The sequence below is a fragment of the Vulpes vulpes genome, chromosome 13 (assembly GCF_048418805.1).
Source record: "Vulpes vulpes isolate BD-2025 chromosome 13, VulVul3, whole genome shotgun sequence".
NCBI classification, from domain to species: Eukaryota; Metazoa; Chordata; class Mammalia; order Carnivora; family Canidae; genus Vulpes; species Vulpes vulpes.
The window spans coordinates 134,816,977-134,843,048 of record NC_132792.1 but is presented as its reverse complement, the minus strand read 5'-3'; the positions used below and the strand labels follow the sequence as shown (position 1 = coordinate 134,843,048).

The following is a 26,072-nucleotide window of genomic DNA, read 5'->3' as shown; positions in this document are numbered from 1 at the left end:
TTCTTTTTGAGATTTTTGTTTCTTGAGATAGGCTTGTATTGCTGTATATTTCTCTCTCAGGACTGCTTTTGCTGCATCCCAGATATTTTGGACCATTGTGTTTTCATTTTCATGTGTTTCCATGTATTTTTTAAATTTCTTCTTTGATTTCCTGGTTGACTCATTCATCGTTTAGTAGCATGTTGTTTAACCTCTGTGTATTTGTGATCTTTCCAAATTTTTCTTGTGGTTGACTTCAGTTGCATAGTATTGTAGTCAGAAAATATGCATGGTATGATCTCAGTCTTTTTGTACTTGTAGAGTCCTGATTTGTGACTCAGTATGTGATCTATTCTGTAGACTATACCATGTGCACTTGAAAAAAATATGTATTCTGCTGTTTTAGGATGGAATGTTCTGAATATGTCTGTTAATTCCATCTGGTCCAGTATGTCATTTGAAGCCATTATCTCCTTGTTGTATTTCTGTTTCGATGATGTGTGCATTGATGTAAGTGGGGTGTCAAAGTCCCTTGCTATTATTGTATTATCATCAATTAGTTCCTATGTTTGTTATTGTTTTATATATTTGGGTGCACCCATACTGGATGCATAAATATTTATAATTATTAGGTCTTCTTGTTGGATTATCCCCTTTGTTATGGTACAGTGCCCTTCTTCATCTCTTGTTACAGTCTTCATTTTAAAGCCTAGTTTTCCATATAAGTATTGCTACTCTGGCTCTCTTTTGACATGCATTGGCATGATAAATCGTTTACCATCCCCTCACTTTCAAACTACAGGTTTCTTTAAGTCTAACATGAGTCTCTTGTAGGCAGCATATAGATTTTTTTTATATCCATTCTGATACCCTATGTTTTTTTATTGGAGCATTTAGTCCATTTACATTCAGAGTAATTCTTTTTTTAAAAGATTTTTATTTGTTTATTCATGAGAGACACAGAGAGAGGCAGAGACATAGGCAGAGGGAGAAGCAGGCTCCATGCAAGGAGCCCGATGTGGGACTCAATTCTGGAACCCCAGGATCACGCCCTGAGCTGAAGGCAAACAGCTGAGCCACCCAGGCGTCTCCATTTAGAGTAATTATTGATAGATTTATATTTAGTGCCATTTTATTACTTGTTTTGTCATTGTTTCTGGAGATTTTCTCTGCTTCTTTATTTTCTTTGTCACTTTTAGTTTTTCCTTTCCACTCAGAGTCCCCTTTAATATTTCTTGCAGTGCTGGTTTAGTGGTCACAAACTCCTTTAGTTTTTCTTTCCTTCTCTTCTGAATGATAGCCTTGCTGGATAGAATATTCTTGGCTACATACTTTTCCCAATCAGCACTTTGAATATATCATGCCACTCCTTTTTTGGCTTGCCATGTTTTTGTTGAGAAATCTGTAGCCTCCCTTACAGGTCTTCCCTTGTAAGTTAAGGACTTCTTTTGTCCTGCTGCTTTTAATATTTTTTCTATTTTTCTTTTTTGTTTTTAAAAATATTTTATTTATTTAATTTGAGAGAGAGAGAGAGAGAGAGAGAGAGAGAGCATAAGCAGGGGGAATGGCAGGGAGAGGGGGAAGCAGATTCCCTGCGGAGCAAGGAGCCTGATGTGGGACTCAGTTGCAGGACTGTGGGATCATGACCTGAGCCAAAGGCAGATGCTTAAGTCACTGAGCCACCCAGGTGCCCCAAGATTTTTTCTTTATCATTGTATTTTGCAAATTTAATTACAATGTCTTGATGTTGGCCTGCTTTTGTCGATGTTGGTGGGAGTTCTCTATGCTTCCTGGATCTGGATAGATGTTTCCTTTCCCAGATTAGGGAAGTTTTCTGTTATTATTTCTTCAAATAAATTCCTCCCCCCCCCTTCTCCCTCTCTTTTTATAGGACCTATAATCCAGATGTTTTACTTTTGATGGAGTCACTCAGTCCCCTAAGTCTATTCTCATGTTCCATAATTCTTTCTGTCTTTTGTTCAGCTTCCTTATTTTCCATTATTTTGTCTTCTATATCACTAACTCTTATGTTTCTTCCAGCCTTGTGTCCATTGTCTCAAACCTGTTTCCAATCTCAACGATTGCATTTCTCATTTCTGACAGATTCTTTTTAACCTTATTATTTCTGTGTTAGGGGTCTCCCTGAAGTCTTCCATTCTTTTCTTAAGTCCAATGAGTATCCTTATGATGTTGCTTTAAATTTGCCATCAGACATGTTACTTATATGTTTCTCTTAGATCTCTGTGACTTTATCTTGGTCTTTCATGTGGGGTGAATTCTTCCATCTTGGCACTTTGTCTAAATCTCTGCCACCGCCTTCTTCAGTGTGGCCTCTTTTCTTGCTTTAGTCGTAGAATTTGTTCTGTCAGTCTTCAGGTTCCTTTCTTAGGTATTTAGGATGATTGTTATCTAGCTGTATTTGTGGGACAAGGTGAGCCTAGGGTAGTTCTATTCTGCTACCATCTTCCTCTGTAGAGTGATCTTTTTAAGTCTCTCAAAAACTCCTTTGTGAAGTTTCATGAGATTGTGTATGCTGATCATGGTAGGCTGCGTAAGGGCCCCCAAAGATATCCAGGTCCTAATTTCTGGAACTTGTGAATGTTATAAGGCAAAATGGACTTTGCAGATATGATTAAGGATTTGGAGATTGAGAGATTCTCCTGGTGGGCTCTAAATATAATCACAAATGTCCTTATGAGAAGGAAATAGATGTTTGACATGACAAGAAAGTGATGTGACTAGAAGCAGAGAGTGGCACAATGTACTTTGAAGGTCTTAGGAGGGGCCATAATCTGAAGAAAACAGAAAATTGCTAGAAGCTGAAAAAGACAAGAGATAGGTTTTCCCTTCAGGCCTCTAGTAGGAGTCAGCCCTGTCTATGCTTGACTTTAGTCCACTGAAACCTATCTCAGACTTCTGGCACCTAGAAGTGTAAAATAATACATTAGTGTCTTAAGCCATCAAGTCTGGTAATTTGTTATAGTAGCCATAGGAAACTAATACAGATTTTGGCACCTGGAATTGAGGTGCAGCTGTAACAAATACTTGAAAGTGTGGAAGTAGCTTTGGATTTGGGTTATGAGTAGTTGGAAGAGTTTTGAGGTGCAAAATAGAAAAAGGTAGGTCACCTTGAGCAGACTGTTGATGGAAACACAGATGCTGCTGGTGAGGCTCAAAAGGAAATGAGGAGCATGTTAGTAGAAAATAGATGAAGGACAATCATGGCAGAGAGCTGGGCTGAATCCTGTCCTGTCCTATGTCAGAAGCAGAACTTGTAAGTGGGGAACTTGGACATTCAGCTAAAGGGATTTCCAAGCAAAGTGTTGAAAGCATGACCTGGTTTCTTCTTGTTGCTTATAGTAAAATGTGAGGGGGAGAAGATAAATTGAGGAAAAAACTGTTATGTAAAAGGGAAACGGGACTTGATGATTTGGGAAATTCTCAGCCTATCCAGGTAGTAGAAGTGCTAGTACTAGGAAGGAGATTCACTGTTAGGAAAGTATGTTCTGGAGAAAAAGCAAGGATGTGGCTGGACAGTGTTTTGTGGGTGTTGAAGAGATTGGGTGTGTAATTTATGGCTCCCCTCAATTATCTTAGCAGATGTCAGAAATAGAAATGGGATTATCCAATGACCTGTGGAGGAGCCTCTTGTTTAATGGAATGAGTCTCTGTGGCCTGCAGGAGACTCACAGCATATTTTGAAAATGTTATACCAGTAAGAATGTTGTCAGTTTGAACAAAGGGAAGATAGAGAAAACAAAAAGAAAAAAAGCCTACTGGACTTCCAAAACCATAGAGGCAGGAGGTGGACTGATGAGGCTATTCAGCTGCGAACACACACTATATTTTCTAAAAAAGGATGATTGTGGCTGGAGCCACAGGTCAAGAGGATGGAGCCTTCTGCCACAAGGGTTACTCCTAGGTCTTGACAGCTAATAGGATTTGCCCTGTGGGATTTCAAAATTGCTTGGGACTGATATTTTCCATTTTCTTTCTACTTTCTCCCTTTCTGAATGGCAGTGTCTACAACTCTTATTCTGTGCCTGTCCCATCATTGTATGTTGGGAGTGGAGTTCTCCACTCCCAACATACAATGATATATTTGGGGGTCCCCCTGCCCCAAATATACACCTATACACCACCAGGGTGAACAGGAGGAGAAGGAAGGCGGGGCCCACAGTAAGTCTTCAGGTGGAGAGGAATTTTACTCCAGGATGATGGATCACACCAGAATGTCACCCATAGCTTGTTTAGATGATTTAGATGATGAGATTTGAGACTTTCAAGGTGATGATATTTAGATGAGCATTTGGACATGGGTTGATGTTGTAATGGGTTGAGATTTTTGGATGTTAGGATGGGGTAAATGTATTTTGTGTGTGGGATAGATGTTAATTTGAGGGCAGGCTGTGATGAGCTGAAAAATGTCTATCAAATATATCTAGGTCATTATCCCTGGAACTTGTGAATGTTACTTCATATGGCAAAAGGGATTTTGTAGATCCTTCAGTTAAGGATGGGGAGATTATTCTGGATTATCAATGTGAGGCCTAATGTACTTTGAAGATGGAGGAAAGAGCTACCAGTCAAGGATACAGGTCACTACTAGAGGTTGAAAAGGGCAAGAAGATGGGTTTTCCCCTTAGGCCCCTCAGGAGGAATCAGCCTTGCCAACACCTTGACTTTAGCCTATTGATGTTGATTTCAAACTTCTGGACTCTAGAACTGTGAGAGAATAAATTTGTGTTGTTATAAGCCACCAAAATATGTGGCAATTTGTTACAGCAGCCATAGGAAGCAAATACATCAACCTTTAAGTTAATTTGGGATTAATCTATAATTTATAATAATTCCATCTAGGTATATGATAAGACTTTCCATTTATTTGAGTCTTGTATTTTTCTCAAAGTGTAATTTTATTCAAAAAGTTCTTGTAGATTTTGTGATGACATTACTATGGGTGCTATAGTGAATGGAATTATTTTAACCTTTTTTTTTTTTTTAACATTTTATTTATTTATTCATGAGAGACACAGAAGGAGAGGCAGAGACATAGGCAGAGGGAGAAGCAAGCTCCCTGCAGGAAACCTGATGCGGGCAGGACTCAATCCCCGGTCTGGGGATCACACCCTGAGCCAAAGGCAGACACTCAACCACTGCACCACTCAGGCATCCCTGTTTTTTTGTTTTTTTGTTTTGTTTTGTTTTGTTTTTATTGTTTTTATTTTTATTTTTTGTTTTTTTTGGGTTTTTTTTTTTTTTGATTTTTTTTGTTTGTTTTGTTTTTTGTTTTGTTTTTAAAGAGAAAAGCTGTGTGCCTGCTTGGCTTAGTTGGAGGGGCATGCAGCTCTTGATCTTTGGGTCATGGATTCAGACCCCATGTTGGGTGTAGACATTACTAAATAAGTACTTAAAAAAAGATAAAAGATATTTTTGAATTTTTTTTAAAGGATCACAAAGGGTAAGCAAGTGACAGTTTATCTATTGGGAATGATTTTTTTGTTCATTTCTCTAGAGTAGATATTTTAATGGAATATGGTCTCTTTGGGATTAGGTGTCACATTTTTAAAAAAGATTTATTTATTTGAGAGAGAGAGAGTGTGCAAGTGTGAGTGCACAAGTGGAGAGGAAGAGCAGAGGGAGAGGGAGAGGGAGAAGCAGGCTCCCCACTGAGCAGGGAGCCCCGTGTGGGGCTTGATCTGAGATCATAATCTGAGCTAAAGGCAGATCCTTAACCAACTGAGCCACCCAGGTGCCCCAGGTGTAACATTTAAAATTTGTCATCAAAATTTTAGCACAATTTTAGGAATACAGTGAGTGTCCCAAAGTGCTGTCTAGTTGAGTATTATATATCTTGAAATTCAATGAAAACAACCTTAACAAATCTTCTGCACACAGTCTTTTTTTTTCTTTTAAGATTTTAAAATTTATTTACTTGAGAGAGAGCAAATGAGGGAGAGAGCGCAAGGACAGGGGCAGGCAAAGGGAAAATGAGAAGCAGACTCCTTGCTGAACAGAGAGCCCAGTCCAGGGGGCACTTAATTGCAGGACCCTAGAATCATGACCTAAGCTGAAGCAGATGCTTAACTGATTGAGCACCCAGGTGCCCATTCTATACACAGTATTTATAAAGTATTTATAAACTCTGAATATGTAATAGTACCTTGTAAGTAGTTGAGCATATCTTTTAGTCTTTGTCTTATTATTGGCATTTTATTGTCGTATTCCTTCAGATGCAAGACTGGCTCTGAAAAAATATATTGCAAAGGTCTCCACAGCTGTTACAGACACAGAAAAGGGACCAGGAAAACTCTTTAAGGAAGACAAGGTACGGCATTGTGACTATTGTTTGTTCAGAAGTCTTTTGAGATTTTTGCCTTACATCTTTAATTTCTATACTAATGCTCTAGAGGTAGGTGGTGGTCCTTACTGCTGTCTTCTCCTTCCCTTCCTTCCCACTTTCCTCCTGCCCTCCCTTTCTCTCTTCTTCCTTCCTTTACTTCTTCCTTAGTAAACTACTAGTAAGAGATAGACTGATAAAAATTAAATGTAATAATATTAAAGAGTGACATATAGATGTATGTGCTAAGTATTATACTCAACAACATGAATACTTTTAAAAAATTATTTATTTTTTTTGAAAGAGAGTATGCACAAGCAAGGGGGAGGGGCAGGGGGAGAGGGAGAGAGTTTCAAGCAGACTCTGTATGCTGAGTGTGGAGCCTGATGTGGGACTTGATCTTACGACCCAGAGATCACGATCCTGAGATCATGACTGGAGCTGAAACCAAGGGAGAGGTGCTTAACTGAATGCGTCACCCACATACCCAAATGTGAGTCCGTTTTTGAAATGGATTGTTGAATGAAGGAAAAAAAATCACCAAAGATTGTAGAGATTTTCATAAATGTCAAAATCAAGCAAAATAAAACTATATTGTTTAGGGATTCCTACACATGGGGTAAAACTATTTAAAAAAAAAAAGCGAAGTTATAAACAAAGATTGTAATTATCTCTTGCAGGAGGACAGGGGGATGGATTAGGGGTGGGGCACAGAAGTTGCGTTAGCACTACTGACAATGTTCTGGTTATTCTGTTGATTAGCAGGGTCTACTGATACTTATTAAGTTTTGCTTTAAAACTTACATATACATCGTATTTTAGTTTCTATATATATATACATTACATATTTTTTAATGTATCAAACTTTACATAATGGTAAAAAGAGATACACAAACATAAAGATAGCTAATTGTAAAGCCAACTTCCCACATTTACCATATACTAAGTACTGCATATGGACTAGTTTATTGCTTTGGATATACATTAAACTAAAAAGATATGCTCCAGGTACCAGAAATGTGTTTTGGCTTTAAATTATCTCTTACAGAGCTCCTGGGTGGTTCAGTCAGTTGGGTGACTGACTCTTGATTTCAGCTCTGGTCATGATTTCGGGGTGGTGGGATCAAGACCTGTGAAGGGCTCCACGCTCACTGGGGAGTCTGCTTGAGGTTCTCTCTTTCTCCCTATGTCCCTCCCCCTGTTTGCGTGTATGCTCTCACTCTTTCAAATAAATAAATAAATCTTAAAAACAAATAAAAAAATTATCTCTTCCATTTCTATGCAGGATGTTCTGTGAATTCCCTGTCACTTATAGTTCTGATGGAAAAGAATTAGCTATTGCTAAAAGTGTAAGACATCCCCAAGTCTGAGAGCATGATAAATTACACATTTCACTTGTGGTTTGTAAAATACTTTACAAAATCTCTTATGAAACCAACAAAACATAGGCAAAATTTTATTAAAATAGCTATTGCAGCTATTAGATCTGGGAAACAAAAATTTCCTGCCATGGACATTGCCTTATCTATTTACTATAAGGGGTTTTCTAATTTCAATTTTTAAATATTTGGCTATTTAAACTAGAAAATATTGCATACATATAGTAATAATTAGAATAAAATTGAAATGCCTAAAGCAAACTTAATAGCTTTCTCTCTTTTATTTCTAGTCTTACTACCCTACCCTGTGGGTTCTGATAAAATCTTGTGTTAATTTCATCATACCTATCCCTTCACTTAATAAACATATGTATGCACACATACAGTTTTATAAGGTTTTGTTTTTATAAAAATGGGGTTATAGTATACATATTATTTTTTTAAACTACATATTCCTTAATTTGCTTTATTTTTTTAAGATTTTATTTATTCATGAAAGACACAGAGAGAGGGAGAGAGAGAGAGAGAGAGGCAGAGACACAGGCAGAGGGAGAAGCAGGCTCCATGCAGAGACTCTAGGACTCCAGCCAGGATCACGCCCTGGGCTGAAGGCAGGCGCTAAACCGCTGAGCCACCCAGGGATTCCCTGCTGTTTTTCTTTTGATAATATAGACATCTTTCCAAATCTACTTGATTCTACATATGTCTGCATACAGTACTGCTTATTTTATAAAATGGACAGGCCATGCAATAAATGCATTCACTTCTTTTTCTTATTACACACCATAGAATAATAAATATCTTAAATCAGACCCCCCTCAGTTTGCTGTGCATGGGCAGAGATACCTTTACAATGCAAAATGAGACATTTTCAGTGAGATGGAGCTCTTTCTGCTTTTCTTGTACTTTTCTCCTCTGACCCATCTGAGAGGGAATAAAATAGCATTGTCTGTTGGGTTGCATCCAGGTCATACCATCTATGTGTTCTTCTCCAACCTTTGCAAACACTTCTCTTTATCACAGGGCCCAATGAAACTAAAGAATTAGGGAGAGGGCATATACTGGCCCAAGACTTCATGACTCTTAGATTATGAGTTTTATTATATACAACATTCCACTTATTTTAGAGCTGTGCTGTCCAATATAGCAGCCACTAGCCATAAGTAGTTACTTTAAATTAGAATATTTAAAATTAAATAAAATTAAAAATTCAGTTCCTCAGTCAGACTAGACACTTTTCTAGTACTCAGTGGCTCTAGATGTCAAAATGGTGACTATATTGGACAATGCAGAAAGCACATTTCCATCATCACAGAAAGTTCTGTTGCACAGTGATAGTTTAGAGATACTATAGAGTTTTATTTTTCAAGAAACAAGTGGAAAGTAAATTCTTTGTTTCTGTCTCTAGAATACCATCCTCACTGCATGCCGTATAAAAAATGAGTGGCTGGAAACCCATTTGGAAGCTTCCATTAACGAGCTTTCTGAGCAGAAACAACAATTGGAAGATATTGTGACTCCTATCTTCACAAAAATGGCAACACCATGTAAGTTTTGGATGAAAATGGTTTTAGTATCAGATAAGATGAAGATAAGGTTCAGTGTTGTCATTTCTGATATATTCTGATTTTAACAATCTTCATTAAGTAGCCATTAACCTTTACCGGCACATATATAAGTATGGTATAAATCCCTAGGTTTATTATCAATTTCAATATTAAGAATAAAAATAATAACTGAATTATTTCTATAGAGAATGTCTAATGCTTAATATTATTAATATTATTACCATTACTTAACATTATTACCATTACTCTTAATATTATTACCATTACTCGTTCATTTTATATAATTTACTATGCCTTTGATTTTCAACTAGGAAGGCATGTCCTCTTAGGAGATGGAGTGGCAAAATTTGAAAAAGCACTTTCAATATCATAACTGTATTTTGAAAAGCCAGTTGGGGAAATGCTTTCCTGTCCATGGGGAAGGTGCACTATCAGAATCTTGGTGGCAGGCATACCTAAGAATTTTTGAAATGTCAGCTTTATTGAGATATAATTCTTATGCTATAAAATTCACTATTTAAAAATGCACAACTCAGTGGTTTTCAGTATTTTTACAGAGTTATATAATCAACACCACCATCTAATTTTAGAACATTTTACCACTCCCAAAAGAAACCGCATTGGCAATCACCTCCCACCTCCTATAAGCTAATCTTTTCTATTTCTATAGATTTGCCCATTCTGGACATTTCACAAGTGGAATTATACAATCTGTGGCATTTTGTATCTGCAGTCTTTCATTTAGCATATTGTTTTCAAGGTTCATCCATGTTGGAACATGTTTCAGTATTCCTTTTTTTTCTGAATAATATTCCAATTGTACCGATTCAAAATTATCCATTCATTATTTGATCAATATTCATAATACTTTTGGCTATTGTAAATAACAATGCTGTGAACTTTCATGTACAAATTTGTGTGACTGCTCATTTTCATTTCTCTTGGGAGAATTGCTAGGCTATCGTTTGAGGAACTGCTGAACTGTTTCCAGTAAGCAATGTATATGAAGATTCCAATTTCTCCACATCATCACTAATATTTGTTATTATCTTTTTAAAAAAATTTAGCCATCCTAGTGGATGTGAAGTGTTATCTTAATGTAGTCCTTATTTTCATTTCCTTAATTACTAATGATGTTAAACATCTTTTTATGTGCTTGTTGGCCATTTGTGTATTTTCTTTGGAGAGGTATCTATTTGAATCCTTTGCCCATTTTTAAACTGGGTTGTCTGTTTATTGTTGATTTGTCTTTACGTATTTTGGAGTGAACTCCCTTATCAGATATATGATTTGCAAATATTTTCTCCCATTCTGTGGATTATCTTTTCATTTCAATTGTGTTCTTTGAGACAAAAAAGACTTTAAGTTTGAAGTCCAGTGTATCTATTTTTTTGTTGTTGCTTATGCTTTCAGTCTCATATCTAAGAACATTGCCTAATCTAAGGTTACCAAGACTTACTCTTATATTTTCTTTGTAAGAGTTTCGTAGTTTTAGCTCTTTTCATTTAGCTCTATGGTCCATTTTGAGTTATGTTTTATATATGATGTGAACTCATTCTTTTGAATGTGGATATTGAGTTTGATCTTTATTTCCAGGGCAGAAGGTTGCCATTAAAGGCTTTGAGGTAGCAGAGAAGAAAGATTAAGTAGGGGTGAATAATATGGCTTTCCTTATAAAATGGATGAAGAAGAGCCTAGAGGGAGTGAGACTAGCATAGTCTAAGAGTGAAATGCCTAAGACTTGAATTATTTATGGTTCGGTTTGGTTCCCACCGTCTTCCCCTGTTCTACTACTACTGTTAGCCTGGACCATCACCCCTCCCAGCTTACCTTCTCATTTCTGAAGAAGAATCAACCTCTCTCTTCAGGTCTCCTACACCCCCCCCAAGCACCTCAGTATCTTATGCCTTCATATTATAGAAGTGTTAGATCTTGATTGAACCTCTGAATTGACCTCCTCATTTTACAATGAAGAAAAGTGAAGACCAGAGAGGTTAAGCAGTTTATTCAAAGTTATTCTATTCAATAGCAGAATTAGGAATAATAGTATCAATTATATGGGAAATGTGACCTCATACCTTTAAATATTAAAAAAAAAAAGGGTAGGGAAGAATTCTTGAATTGACATACCAACACCAAGGCTTAATTAATGACGGTTCAAGCTGGGACATACTCATTTATTTCATGCCAATTATTTTAAAAACTGGATCCACTTTTATTTTATATTACAAACTAATTAAGTGTAATTTTAAAATCTGCTTACTTTCAGGTCAAGTGAAAAGTGCCAAATCTGTAGCCTAAGCCATGGTCCGAAAAGAAGTCAAGATCATACCTCCTACTGAACATATATTTTATTTTATTTATTTTTTTTTAAATTAATTTTTATTGGTGTTCAATTTACCAACATACAGAAAAACACCCAGTGCTCATCCCGTCAAGTGTCCACCTCAGTGCCCGTCACCCATTCCCCTCCAACACCCGCCCTCCTCCCCCCTTCCACCACCCCTAGTTCGTTTCCCCGAGTTAGGAGTCTTTATGTTCTGTCTCCCTTCCTGATATTTCCCAACATTTCTTCTCCCTTCCTTTATATTCCCTTTCACTATTATTTATATTCCCCAAATGAATGAGAACATACACTGCTTGTCCTTCTCCGATTGACTTATTTCACTCAGCATAATACCCTCCAGTTCCATCCACGTTGAAGCAAATGGTGGGTATTTGTCGTTTCTAATCGCTGAGTAATATTCCATTGTATACATAAACCACATCTTCTTTATCCATTCATCTTTCGATGGACACCGAGGCTCCTTCCACAGTTTGGCTATTGTGGCCATTGCTGATAGAAACATCGGGGTGCAGGTGTCCCGACGTTTCGTTGCATCTGAATCTTTGGGGTAAATCCCCAACAGTGCAATTGCTGGGTCGTAGGGCAGGTCTATTTTTAACTCTTTGAGGAACCTCCACACAGTTTTCCAGAGTGGCTGCACCAGTTCACATTCCCACCAACAGTGTAAGAGGGTTCCCTTTTCTCCGCATCCTCTCCAACATTTGTTGTTTCCTGCCTTGTTAATTTTCCCCATTCTCACTGGTGTGAGGTGGTATCTCATTGTGGTTTTGATTTGTATTTCCCTGATGGCAAGTGATGCAGAGCATTTTCTCATGTGCATGTTGGCCATGTCCATGTCTTCCTCTGTGAGATTTCTCTTCATGTCTTTTGCCCATTTCATGATTGGATTGTTTGTTTCTTTGGTGTTGAGTTTAATAAGTTCTTTATAGATTTTGGAAACTAGCCCTTTATCTGATATGTCGTTTGCAAATATCCTCTCCCATTCTGTAGGTTGTCTTTTAGTTTTTTTGACTGTATCCTTTGCTGTGCAAAAGCTTCTTATCTTGATGAAGTCCCAACAGTTCATTTTTGCTTTTGTTTCTTTTGCCTTTGTGGATGTATCTTGCAAGAAATTACTGTGGCCAAGTTCAAAAAGGGTGTTGCCTGTGTTCTCCTCTAGGATTTTGATGGAATCTTGTCTCACATTTAGATCTTTCATCCATTTTGAGTTTATCTTTGTGTATGGTGAAAGAGAGTGGTCCAGTTTCATTCTTCTGCATGTGGATGTCCAATTTTCCCAACACCATTTATTGAAGAGACTGTCTTTCTTCCAATGGATAGTCTTTCCTCCTTTATCGAATATTAGATGACCATACATTTCAGGGTCCACTTCTGGGTTCTCTATTCTGTTCCATTGATCTATGTGTCTATTTTTGTGCCAGTACCACACTGTCTTGATGACCACAGCTTTGTAGTACAACCTGAAATCTGGCATTGTGATGCCCCCAGCTATGGTTTTCTTTTTTAAAATTCCCCTGGCTATTCGGGGTCTTTCTGATTCCACACAAATCTTAAAATAATTTGTTCTAACTCTCTGAAGAAAGTCCATGGTATTTTGATAGGGATTGCATTAAACGTGTAAATTGCCCTGGGTAACATTGACATTTTCACAATATTAATTCTGCCAATCCATGAGCATGGAATATTTTTCCATCTCTTTGTGTCTTCCTCAATTTCTTTCAGAAGTGTTCTATAGTTTTTAGGGTATATATCCTTCACCTCCTTGGTAAGGTTTATTCCTAGGTATCTTATGCTTTTGGGTGCAATTGTAAATGGGATTGACTCCTTAATTTCTCTTTCTTCAGTCTCATTGTTAGTGTATAGAAATGCCATTGATTTCTGGGCATTGATTTTGTATCCTGCCACGCTACCAAATTGCTGTATGAGTTCTAGCAATCTTGGGGTGGAGGCTTTTGGGTTTTCTATATAGAGTATCATGTCATCGGCGAAGAGGGAGAGTTTGACTTCTTCTTTGCCAATTTGAATGCCTTTAATGTCTTTTTGTTGTCTGATTGCTGAGGCGAGGACTTCCAGAACTATGTTGAACAGCAGTGGTGAGAGTGGACATCCCTGTCTTGTTCCTGATCTTAGGGGAAAGGCTCCCAGTGCTTCCCCATTGAGAATGATATTTGCTGTGGGCTTTTCGTAAATGGCTTTTAAGATGTCGAGGAAAGTTCCCTCTATCCCAACACTCTGAAGTGTTTTGATCAGGAATGGATGCTGTATTTTGTCAAATGCTTTCTCTGCATCCAATGAGAGGATCATATGGTTCTTGGTTTTTCTCTTGCTGATATGATGAATCACATTGATGGTTTTACGAGTGTTGAACCAGCCTTGTGTCCCAGGGATAAATCCTACTTGGTCATGGTGAATAATTTTCTTAATGTGTTGTTGGATCCTATCGGCTAGTATCTTGTTGAGAATTTTTGCATCCATGTTCATCAGGGATATTGGTCTGTAATTCTCCTTTTTGGTGGGGTCTTTGTCTGGTTTCGGAATTAAGGTGATGCTGGCCTCATAGAACGAATTTGGCAGTACTCCATCTCTTTCTATCTTTCCAAACAGCTTTAGTAGAATAGGTATGATTTCTTCTTTAAACGTTTGATAGAATTCCCCTGGGAAGCCATCTGGCCCTGGAGTCTTGTGTCTCGGGAGGTTTTTGATGACTGCTTCAATTTCCTCCCTGGTTATTGGCCTGTTCAGGTTTTCTATTTCTTCCTGTTCCAGTTTTGGTAGTTTGTGGCTTTCCAGGAATGCATCCATTTCTTCTAGATTTCCTAATTTATTGGCATACAGCTGTTCATAATATGTTTTTAGAATCGTTTGTATTTCCTTGGTGTTGGTAGTGATCTCTCCTTTCTCATTCATGATTTTATTAATTTGAATCTTCTCTCTCTTCTTTTTAATAAGGTTCACTAATGGTTTATCTATCTTATTAATTCTTTCAAAGAACCAACTCCTGGTTCTGTTGATCTGTTCCACAGTTCTTTTGGTCTCGATATCATTTAGTTCTGCTCGAATTTTAATTAACTGTCTTCTTCTGCTGGGGGTGGGGTCCATTTGTTGCTTTTTCTCTAGTTCCTTTATGTGTAAGGTGAGCTTTTGAATTTGAGTTCTTTCCAGTTTTTGAATGGATGCTTGTATTGCGATGTATTTCCCCCTCAGGACTGCTTTTGCTGCGTCCCAAAGATTTTGAACGGTTGTATCTTCATTCTCATTAGTTTCCATGAATCTTCTCAATTCTTCCTTAATTTCCTGGTTGATCTTTTCATCTTTTAGCAGGATGGTCCTTAACCTCCATGTGTTTGTGGTCCTTCCAAACTTCTTGTTGTGATTAAGTTCTAATTTCAAGGCATTATGGTCTGAGAATATACAGGGGACTATCCCGATCTTTTGGTATCGGTTCAGACCCGATTTGTGACCCAGTATGTGGTCTATTCTGGAGAAAGTTCCATGTGCACTTGAGAAGAATGTGTATTCAGTTGAGTTTGGATGTAAAGTTCTGTAGATATCTGTGAAATCCATCTGGTCCAGTGTATCATTTAAAGCTCTCGTTTCTTTGGATATGTTGTGCTTAGAAGACCTATCTAGTATAGAAAGAGCTAGATTGAAATCACCAAGTATAAGTGTATTATTATCAAAGTATTTCTTCAGTTTGGTTATTAATTGGTTTAAATATTTGGCAGCTCCCACATTTGGGGCATATATATTGAGAATTGTTAAGTCTTCTTGTTGGATAGATCCTTTGAGTATGAGATAGTGTCCCTCTTCATCTCTCACTATAGTCTTCAGGGTAAATTTTAATTTATCTGATATAAGGATGGCTACCCCTGCTTTCTTTTGAGGACCATTTGAATGGTAAATGGTTCTCCAACCTTTTATTTTCAGGTTGTAGGTGTCCTTCTGTCTAAAATGAGTCTCTTGTAGACAGCAAATAGATGGGTCCTGCTTTTTAATCCAGTCTGAAACCCTGCGCCTTTTGATGGGGTCATTAAGCCCATTCACGTTCAGAGTTACTATTGATAGATATGAGTTTAGTGTCATCATATCTATTCAGTCCTTGTTTTTGTGGATTGTTCCACTGAACTTCTTCTTAAAGGGGAATTTTAAGAGTCCCCCTTAAAATTTCTTGCAGAGCTGGTTTGGAGGTTACATATTCTTTCAGTTCCTGCCTGTCTTGGAAGCTCTTTATCTCTCCTTCCATTTTGAATGAAAGCCTTGCTGGATAGAGTATTCTTGGTTGCATGTTCTTCTCATTTAGGACCCTGAATATATCCTGCCAGCCCTTTCTGGCCTGCCAGGTCTCTGTGGAGAGGTCTGCTGTTACCCTAATATTCCTCCCCATAAAAGTCAGGGACTTTTTTTCTCTTGCTGCTTTAAGGATCTTCTCCTTATCTTTGGAATTTGCAAGCTTCACTATTAAATGTCGAGGTGTTGATCGGGTTTTGTTGATTTTAGGGGGGGATCTCTCTATTTCCTGGATCTGAATGCCTCTTTCCCTTCCCAGATTCGGAAAGTTTTCAGCTAGGATTTGTTCAAATACATATTCTGGCCCTCTGTCCCTTTCGGCGCCCTTGGGAACCCCAATTAAACGTAGGTTTTTCTTCCTCAGGCTGTCATTTATTTCCCTTAATCTATCCTCATGGTCTTTTAATTGCCTCTTTTTTCCTCAGTTTCCCTCTTTGCCATCAGCTTGTCTTCTATGTCACTCACTCGTTCTTCCACCTCGTCAAGCCTCATCGTTAGGACTTCTAGCTTGGATTGTATCTCATTTAATTGATTTTTAATTTCTGCCTGATTGGATCTCAATTCTGCAGTCATGAAGTCTCTTGAGTCCTTTATGGTTTTTTCTAGAGCCACCAGTAGCTGTATAATAGTGCTTCTGAATTGGCTTTCTGACATTGAATTGTAATCCATATTTTGTAACTCTGTGGGAGAGAGGGCTGTTTCTGATTCTTTTTTTTGAGGTGAGGTTTTCCTTCTAGTCATTTTGCTCAGTGCAGAGTGGCCAAAAACAAGTTGTATTGGGAAAAGGAGAAAAAGAGAGAGAAGGAAAGAAAAGAGAAAAAGAAAAAAGAGAAAGAAGAAAAAAAAGGGGGGGAAAAGAGAAGAAAAAGAAAGAAAGGAGAAAAAAGAAAAAAAAGGGGTGGGGGTGGGGGACGCAATCAGAAATCAAGAAGAAAGAGAAAAAAGAAAAAAAAAAGCACAAAACAAAACAAAAACAAAACAAAACAAAAAAAACACGGGGGAGTATCTTCCGATTCTGTGTTCTTTAAGTCCCTTGACTTCCCTTGGAACTTGTCCCTCTAGCTGGTCTTCTGGGGGAGGGGCCTGCTGTGCTGATTCTCAGGTGTTAGCACTTGGGGGAGCTGCTCTGCCCCTGCGTGGTGCAGGGCTCGGTGGGGGTTGTTCACCCCGTGAGGCCCCGGGAGGAAGCCACAGTGGCGGGGGCAGCTCTGGGACCCTGAAGTCAGCCCCCGCAGTAGCTCCGGGGCTCTCCGTCTGCAGGGCCTGGAGGCTCCCAGGCGGGGCCGCTGATCTGCTCAGTTCCAGGCAGGAGCGTCCTTGCTGTCCTGGGCCCTCCGGCCTCTGCCTGTCCCTGGGGGAGGCCGGATCCTGGGCTGTGTCCCGGCGCCCTGTGCTCCGGAGCCTGCGCTGTTGGATTCGTGCTCCCGGCGGTGCAGCCTCCTCCGCGGAGCCGCCGCCCGAGCCCCTCCGAGCTGTTCCCGGAGTCGTGCCGCCCCCTCCGGGCTGAGCTTCTTCCTCCGCCCGAGCCGCCGCCTCTGAGCTGTTCCCAGAGCCCCGCAGCCCCCTCCGCGGAGCTTCTTCCTCCGCCCGAGCCGCCGCCGCTGAGCTGTTCCCGGAGCCGCGCAGCCCCCTCCGCGGAGCCGCCGCCCGAGCCCCTCCGAGCTGCTCCGGGTCCCGCCGAGCGCTGCAGCCCTTAGGGAGCTCAGCGCATCTCCCGGGGCGCAAGTGCCTGTTAGTGTCCCAGGGAGCCCGAGGGCATCCCCGCCTTTCTGGGGATCCTGCTCCAATTCCCCGGGAGGCCTTTCCCCCGGGAAGGTCGGTGCAGCTCCTGCTCCTCCGGGACGGGGCTCTCCTGTCCTGGGGACCCTCGCCCCGGCCTCAGCCCGGCTCCTCGCGGGGCCCCTCCCCCTTGGAGGCCTTTTGTGTCTTTATTTCTTTTTCCCCGTCTTCCTACCTTGATAGAAGCGCGAACTCTTCTCACTGGAGCGTTCCAGCTGGTCTCTCTTTAAATCTCAGGCTGAATTCGTAGATTTTCAGGATGATTTGAATGTTTTCTAGGTAATTTGTTGAGGACAAGTGACTTGGAGACCCTGCTCTGCCGCCATCTTGCCCCTCCTGAACATATATTTTATAAAAGACCACACTTCCATCTAGTATTTATAAAAGCAAACTTATTCAATATGCCAATTGAAGTTAAGAAAATAGATGTGGGATTTTATAAAAAGGTTTAAATATGAAATTAAATCACCTTGCTTTTGTTTTACACGATTCAGCATGGCTTAAGTCCAGGCACTGTGGCCATGCCTCTGCTCCAAGTGAAGTTCCGTATGAGCTCCACATGCTCTTTCCAGAGAGCTCTGGGGTACCAATCACTCACCACAGCTCTTTGGAAGCTCTAACATCTGTATAGGGAATCCAACAATTTTCTGTGTCACTGAGGCATTCTATTAAATGGAGGAATTCTATTTAAAAAGAAAAGACATATTAGCTATTTCCAGAGGAAAAATATGTTCTCCCTCTTTCAAAGGAAAGCTGTAGGATGCCATTCTGGAGCAAGGAAATGTTAAGGGGGGTTTAGATTCACACTCCTCTTCTTGTGTAACAATTACTTTTTATGTCTAAATTAAAATGTACCTTTGAGGTGAGATTTAGTCTTTTAGTGAAAATTTTCTCATTTGTCTTTAATCTCTGCCTCCTCTTCTCTCTCTCTCTCTCTCTCTCTCTCTCTCTCCCTCCCTGCTCCCCCCCCAACACTTAGATTTCCCCTATTCTATAGGTTTGGTAATATAGATATCTTAGTAGGGCTCCATGCTATCTTTCCGTCTGTTCTGTTTTATACTTCTTAGGTTTTAAATATTATTGCTGACTTCCTATTAGCGATTTGGAATGTCTTTTTTTTTCCTAGTTTACCTATAAGCCTTCCATTACTGAACCTTCCATTACTCTGATTTTGTAAAAAAAAAAATTTATAGAAAGAACATGTTTTTAAAAACCCCCACATTTATTTGTTGTTCGTATGACTTTCTCTTTTGTCCTACCCTGAAAGCTAGTTTTTTCACTATAGAGAAGAAGGAAAAGAAATAAGCAATTCAGTAATTCCTTGTCAGTTGACACTTTCTCAATCATGGTTTTGAGATTACATTGTTTTAAATTTGTGTCACAAATTTTTAAGTTTTGAGATCATTTTTATGTATGAGCAAATAGTTTCAGTTGCCTTAAGCAAAAGAATAGGGGAGTAGTTGTCACTGCCCTCTGGTAGACCCAGTGGTATTTACAGAGGAGCCCTACAGAGAAGGTCTGTCCGTGATTGCTCTGTTTTCTTCCTGCTGCGTGCTGCCAGAAGTCCATTACCTTTAAGCACTGTAGTAACTTGGGACAAGGCTAGTTGCCATTTTTACTGTTTCTGCTCTAACTTTACATTTTCTGAGCCTTGATCTTGAATATGACATGACGTCCCAGGTGTGTGGTCCTGGTAATTAGGAGAGGATTCCTGAATCTCACTTAAATGATTCCTAGAGAAGACTTAGACACTTGTGGAGATGCCTAGTACAAAATAAATCCCTCTCTCCTTTGTTTATCTGTCAGTCCTTATCTTCAAACTTCTTGAAGCTTTTGATGTTTATAATAATATTGTTCTCTGGAAACTCCTTAATTGGCACCTTTATGTCATTATGGTTACTTTACTTTCTTAACAATCTCCTTTTCTAACTCCTTCACTAGCTTCTGCAGTCTGAATGTGCTAGTATCCCCCCAAAATTCATATGTTAAAACCTAATGTGATAATGTTAGGAGGTGGAGCCTTTGGGAGGTGATTAAAAAAATGTTCATGAGGGTAAGGCCCTCATGAATGGGACTAGGCTCTCCTTATGAAAGAGACCTCCAGACAGTTACTTGCCCCTTGCACCATGTGAGGTTACAGAGAAAAGACAGCCATCTAGGAGGTGGGCTCTCACCAGACACTGAATCTTCTGGCACCATGGTCTTGGACTTCCCAGCCTCCAGAACTGTAAGAAATAAATGTTGTTTATAAAGTGCCCAGCTGATGGTCTTTTGTTATAGCAGCCCAAACTAAGACACCAGCTCCTATTCTTCATCTTGCCTCCAGCAATGGAAACTACTCAAAAGTCAGTCCTATCTTACAATTTTACATATCAGTTATACCTCAATAAAGCTGAAAGAAAAGCACCAGTTCTGACCCTTGGCAAAGCAGTCTGTAATTCTCCATCCCATGGTCTTTTCTATCCCCAGTGTTAGGAAGCACTGATCCCTTCCTTTTTAGGGCAACCATAGTGCTAATAGCCACATAGACATTCTATTTAATTGTTCACATGTTTGTCTCCCTATGTGAATTGTGAGCTTTTTGAGGGTAAGGGATTTGTAATGTTTTTCTTCATACCTCAAGAGCCTATATGATAGTAAGTTAGTAAATAACAGTTGAATAAATTCTCTTTTGGCACTACTTTATTCATGGAGCTCACTGGTCTTCATTCATCTATAGAACTTATTCACCTTTCTAAAAATGACTCCTGAACCCTTCTCTCCATATCTTGCTCATGCCAGTGCTCCATTTTAGCTCCCACTCCTCCAGTAGACCAACTGCATGTACACGCAGCATCACAACTATATATCCAGTTTCCCCTGTAACCTTCTGTTTGCTGATCTTCACCTTAAATGCCACACTACTTTTTAGGCATGTGAACCTGGTGCTTACCAAGGGATTCCTGGATCTCACTTCAAAGATTCCATTGATGTGAGGATATAGTACTTCTTATAATCTGTTGTTGCATTCATCTATTGCTCCTATACATAGGAGGGTTAAAATGCCCTTATGCTTTGAGTTTGAGCTATTACATAGGTAGCTGTAGGGTGTGTTCTGAACACCCACAAAGTAATTATTATTTCAGTTTTCATACTAATAAATTAAATAATTTTATTTGGGAAGTGGTCAAGCAAAGGCTAAATTCAGTGCTGTGGTGAACTCTACACAGTGGTTCCTGAGACTTGTGTATTTTGATTGGAAAAATGTGAAAAAATGGAGAAGATTGATATGACATTATTAAGAAAACAGCTACTATCTGCTCTTACTATTATTTAATAAAAGACATTATGATATCAGAAAAGAAGGGAAGGAATGATTTCATTGTAAGGCTCTGCCCTTCAAATTGACTAAATTAAAAAAAAATAGATAAATTGACTAAATTAAGCTTTATTATGGACTTTTATATTTCTCTCATTTTGCCATGTGTGATGGAACTTTTGTCATGAATCACCACCGGTTTATGGTCCAGCCTTTGAGAACATCTAGACTGAGATGAGGCAGCAGAATGCTATTTAGGTTAACATGATGCCCTAAGTTGTTAAGTGCTAACAATACACTCTGATATTTGATCTAATATGTGATACATTGTATTCTCCAAGTTGGCCACATTTCCTGTCCTACTGCTCTTACAATGTGATCATGACCTTCCTCATAGAGAAAGGTGGGTCTCTGTTCTCTCTCTTGAATATAGGCAGCCCTGTGATTATAGTTGAAGTAATACTATGTGATTTCCATAGATCATAAAAAGTGATGCAGTCTCCAGTTAGTTCTTTTGAGATGCTCAGTCTTGGAAACCAGTTTGTGTGGAGAGTCCCATATGGACAGAAACTGAGGCCCCCAACCTGAAGCCCTGTTTGAGCTCCACCTCCAGCTAGTTCCAGCTAGCAGTCACCACCGACCTGCCAGCCGTATGAGTGAACCATCTTGGAAGTGGATCCTCCAATCAAGCCACTGCAGCCAGTGCTCTATGGAGCAAAGACAAGCCTTCTGTGTTGAGTCCTGTCAAAATTGTAGATTTCAGCTAAATAAATAATTGTTGTTTTAACCTCCTAAGCTTTGTGTCTTTATGCAGCATTATATCATACAAATTTTAGACTCCAGTAGTGAGAAATTGACATAAAAAACCCTAAAATATGTGGTGTTGCCTTTTTGGGACTGGGTGATAGGCAGAAGCCCAAAGGGCCCAGAGAAGAGTGTTAGTGAAAGATGCAGAATATTAAAAAACCCCTAGGAAGTTATTAGTGGGAGTTTGATAGGAAAGAGAGGAAAATATTAGGAGCTGGAAAAAAGGGGCCCTTGTTATGTGATGGTGGTAAGTTCGACCACACTGTTGTCTAAGTAATGAACTCAATCATCATGCTAAGGATGAAAAGGAACAGTTTAGTTTTCAAATGAAATTTTAAAGAAATATATCCAGTACTCAACTGGATTTGAAAATAAAATTGTTTCTCAATGCCTAGCCTTTCTAGATGGCAAAAAAAATCTCAAACTAAGAAATGAATTCTGAGAAAAGATAAAATCTCAGCTGGGATTGTGAGGTTGTAAGACCTTAGAAGTATCTAAGGCAGTGGCTCCTGGAACTGCTCAGACTTGAGATAGGCTTTCTCAGTGCATCTAGGAAGATGACCTCTAGTTGCTCTAGGCAGTCATTGTCCTAGCTAAACCAAAATGCAAAGAGAGCAAATCTCTGTCAATAATAATATATATCAAGCTTAGGAACCATCTAATTAGCCCTATCTGAGTCCCATGCCCATCCCTGAACCAATCATTGTATAGGGGGATGAGAAACTATGACTAACCAGCCTTGTCTCAGTCAGTTAATATAATCTATTAGAATATGGGGTTGGGGAAAATTCCCTGGGCAGCCTCTCAGCCCTCAGCTCCTAAAGATGTCATAGTTTACTCAGCTGGCTCTACTAAAAATGGTGAAATACAGATTAATGCTTTTCTTTAGAGTTCTATGGGAAAGATTATAATGTAAAGATGTTCAGTCATCTCTGTATTTTAGTTATGTTCTATCTCTAGCAGAACTATGTGTAATCTAGAGCCAACTGTGAATTTTGTCCAAGGTTTCTCAAGGTAACAAGGATTTTTCTAAAAGCCACGGAGAACCCGAATTTTGATATATAAAGCTTCATGAGACTTACCGATAGGATCTAGGTGACTCAAGTGAGCCTGAGGGGATAGCAGGATAGGAACTAGGTAGAAGGCGGAAGCATGTTACTCAAAATGATATGAGGCAGTTGAGAGAATTCAAGGTGACCAGTGGTATAGATGACAAAGATGATAATGGGAGAAAGGATAGTGAACTTGGCAAGTAGGAGAGTTAAGTAAGGGCATGGGAAAGAGTAAGGAATTAGTCTCTCAAGAGATAGCCTGTGCAGGGTGCCTGGGTGGCTCAGTTGGTTAAGCATCTGCCTTCAACTCAGGTCATGATCCCAGGGTCCTGGGATTGAGCCCCATGTTGGCTGTCTGCTCAGTGGGGAGCCTGCTTCTCCTCCCTCTGCCTGCTGCTTCACCTGCTTGTGCTCTGTCAAATAAATAAAATCTTTTAAAAAAAGAGCCTGTGAATAAGACAGCTTTATTTTATTTTTTAAAAACATGCCAGACAACAACAAAGTGTTGAAAGCAAATATTTTGAAGAATGGGGTATGGGTACCAATGGTGGTTGCTGCAATCAGGGCCAGACATGGAGCTATTGACTAAAACTCTTTAGTTTCAAGTAGGAATTGAGACTTTGATTTGTCAAAGATTCTTTGATATCTAGTGATGTAGAAGATTGATGATAGATTTAGTAATCTCACTGCTGTGGTGCTATCCTTGGTGCCCTGGGGAAGATGATTAGACTAGTATGACATAAGAACGAGAGAGTAGAACTTCATTGTCACAAAATAACTTCCTTGAAAATAAACTATAAACTTGTTAACAATGTTCATTTGTTTAAATTTGTACTGTATGTTTTTAGTGATTAGATGTGAGGCAAAAATATATTAAGTTTGGGATCACAGAATTTGGGATACACTTGTCCTCCAAAGAAGAATGAGTAATGTTGTTTCTTCAAAGTAAGGGCCTAAAGTGAGAAATTCCCATCAAAGAGGACAGATAGGTAGAAAAAGAGAAAATGAGGAGAAATTAAAAAGTCAGATGGGAGACCAGGCAGTGTTGAAGAGGCTTAGGGTTGGAGAATGAAAAACAAGAGTATATATTTAAAAAAGAAAAAAATAGGAGGAACTTCTGTCTTACATGGTGAGTGACCATTTCAGCTATTATGTCAGGGAGAGAAAATCAGTTAAAACAGTTGTGGGTTGAGCATTCAGAACTGCAAACTTCCCTGGAACTGGATCACTTAGCTGCTTCTGGATTGGAGGGGGGGATGAATGTAGCCAATCAGAATGAAAGTAAGTTGGCAAGCAACCAATGGGAATTAGGAATGGAAATAGCTTTGGGTGAGATATCAGTTGGCAGTACTGTCTCTGGCAAAAGGGCACAGAGCTGAGCATTGTTCTTTGTGATTTTCAAGGGCCTTCATCTTGATTTCAACTCTGAACCAGCTTAGCCTTGGAAGACGGTATCTCTGGTCTTGGTAATTTAGAGAAAAATTGGATTTGAGAGTGATGCTGTAATGACGGGTGGGGATAGCAAGATGTAAGGATGCCAAAGACCTGAAGGGCTACTTGAGGGACAGGTGAAGTGACTTGAAGATGTAGCAATTGAATCTCATTTCTGGCCCATTTCTGCTTTACTCCCAAATCATTATGGCTTGTAGACCAAACAAGTGCAAAATGAAGACCCAAAGATTAATTTTAAATATTATTGGGGATACCTCAGGAACTAATAGGGATTTTTAGATTAAGGTTAACTGCAAGGAAAAATAAAACAGAATGAGTCGTCAGGACCACTACATAGATTTGTGCATGCTGTGTTCTGCATAAGGGCACCAGCTGTGGGTAGGTACTGGGACTGAAATCCAACCTATTACTCATGGGCCAAGCCATGTGCCCTGTCATCAGGAAGGGGGACTTTTTCTAATTCACTTAAAAGTATGATAAAACCTCAACTTTAATCTTTTCCTTTGCTTTTAGGTTATTGATCCTCTTTCCCCAACCTTATCTGGTGTGACTCCACTTTGACCTCATTTCCCTTTCCCATTTTGGATTTGGAGGGGCCCAAGAGAGGGAAAAGAGGACATGGGATTGAAGTAGTAAAGGGGAATTCCAGAATGATTTGTACCCATGGAAGAAGAGGTCCCCCTCAAAAAGTTCAGTTGATCAAATGTTATGGAGAGCCTCTGGGCCACATACTGTGCACAGCCTTAAGGAAAAATAATATTCAGCCCTGGCCCTTGAGAAACTCACTGTCTGATGAGGAATGCACATACATCACTAGATCATACAATGATTATGTGCAGAAATCAATGCAGTCGCTCCCCCATGTATACATAGAAATATGAGGAGGAAACACTAACACCGCTGTTGGTGTTCCTATAAAATGCTCTTGGAGAAGAGGTAGAACAGAAGGTATCAATGTGTGCCTGTGGCAAGAAGAGGTGTGCTCAGAACTGAGTGTGGTACAACCTTAGGTAGAAAGAATGTGGATGCACTGGGACCCGGCAAATCTCATTTTCTTCTTTTTGCACGTTATACCAGGTAAGTCTGTGGTGGTGGAGTAACTCACGAACTCATCACATTAGGACTGATGAAGCAATGTCGAATACAAACTCTTCCTTCTGGGTACACAAAGAAGGTCACAGACCTGAATTACTCTGTGGAAGTTCAGCTAGCTACACAGTTGTAAATGGGCATTTCATAATGCTTGTGTGTTCCACTATTATTTTGGGAGGTAAGTGGTTGATTCTAAATTTCATCTTTTCTCTGTCCTCTGAACCTTTCTTGGTGCAGAAAGTGATCACAACTTCACCATAAGAAGTCCCATGTAACTAAGATGTGAGCGAATGCTGGCGGTGTAGCTTCATTTAATGATCAGTAGCATCTCTACTACGTGCTTTCCTTTGGTGTCATTTGCTGAGCACGGCAGAGTGGTAGGCAGAAGGAGAATCAGACAGTCCCCAACCTCAAGGAGGGCTCTCACTGGGGAGACAGGCAAATAATAATTACAATGCAATGTGGTTAGTTTAACTGTAAGGTTGTGGTCCAGAGTCTCTGGTAATGGGGAGGCAAGCCTCATGCTGCCCGCTTGCGGGGCTTTACCTAACCAACATATATCTGGGATGAGGAGAGGGCAACTGGGGCAAATGGGACCCAAACATTTGTGTAGTTGGTGTCATTAGTTGTGTCCATTTTATTATGGCTTTAGATGTGATTTTACTTCAGGGAAAGTGCTACCCACTCCACCC

The 26,072-nt window shown here is 39.5% G+C and overlaps 2 protein-coding genes across 5 annotated transcripts in view; both read left to right on the top strand.

The window, feature by feature from the left end:
* ANKRD45 (ankyrin repeat domain 45) overlaps positions 1-21,772 on the top strand; it is a 56,120-nt gene extending 34,348 nt beyond the window's left edge. For 2 of the 4 annotated variants that reach the window (XM_072733048.1, XM_072733049.1), the window contains exons 4-7: positions 6,213-6,307; positions 9,107-9,245; positions 11,536-11,610; positions 18,022-21,772. In XM_072733048.1, coding sequence (XP_072589149.1) covers positions 6,213-6,307; positions 9,107-9,245; positions 11,536-11,567 — 266 coding nt within the window. In that variant the 3' untranslated portion in view covers positions 11,568-11,610; positions 18,022-21,772. Of the gene's footprint in view, positions 1-6,212; positions 6,308-9,106; positions 9,246-11,535; positions 11,622-18,021 lie in introns of those variants that run through there. The other 2 variants (XM_072733050.1, XM_026001274.2) reach the window with 2 other exon arrangements.
* A 3,599-nt stretch (positions 21,773-25,371) lies between these two features.
* Positions 25,372-26,072, top strand: part of SLC9C2 (solute carrier family 9 member C2 (putative)) — a 98,515-nt gene continuing 97,814 nt past the window's right edge. Inside the window, exon 1 of the mRNA XM_026001276.2 lies at positions 25,372-25,558. Coding sequence (XP_025857061.1) covers positions 25,423-25,558 — 136 coding nt within the window. The 5' untranslated portion in view covers positions 25,372-25,422. The remainder of the gene's footprint in view (positions 25,559-26,072) is intronic.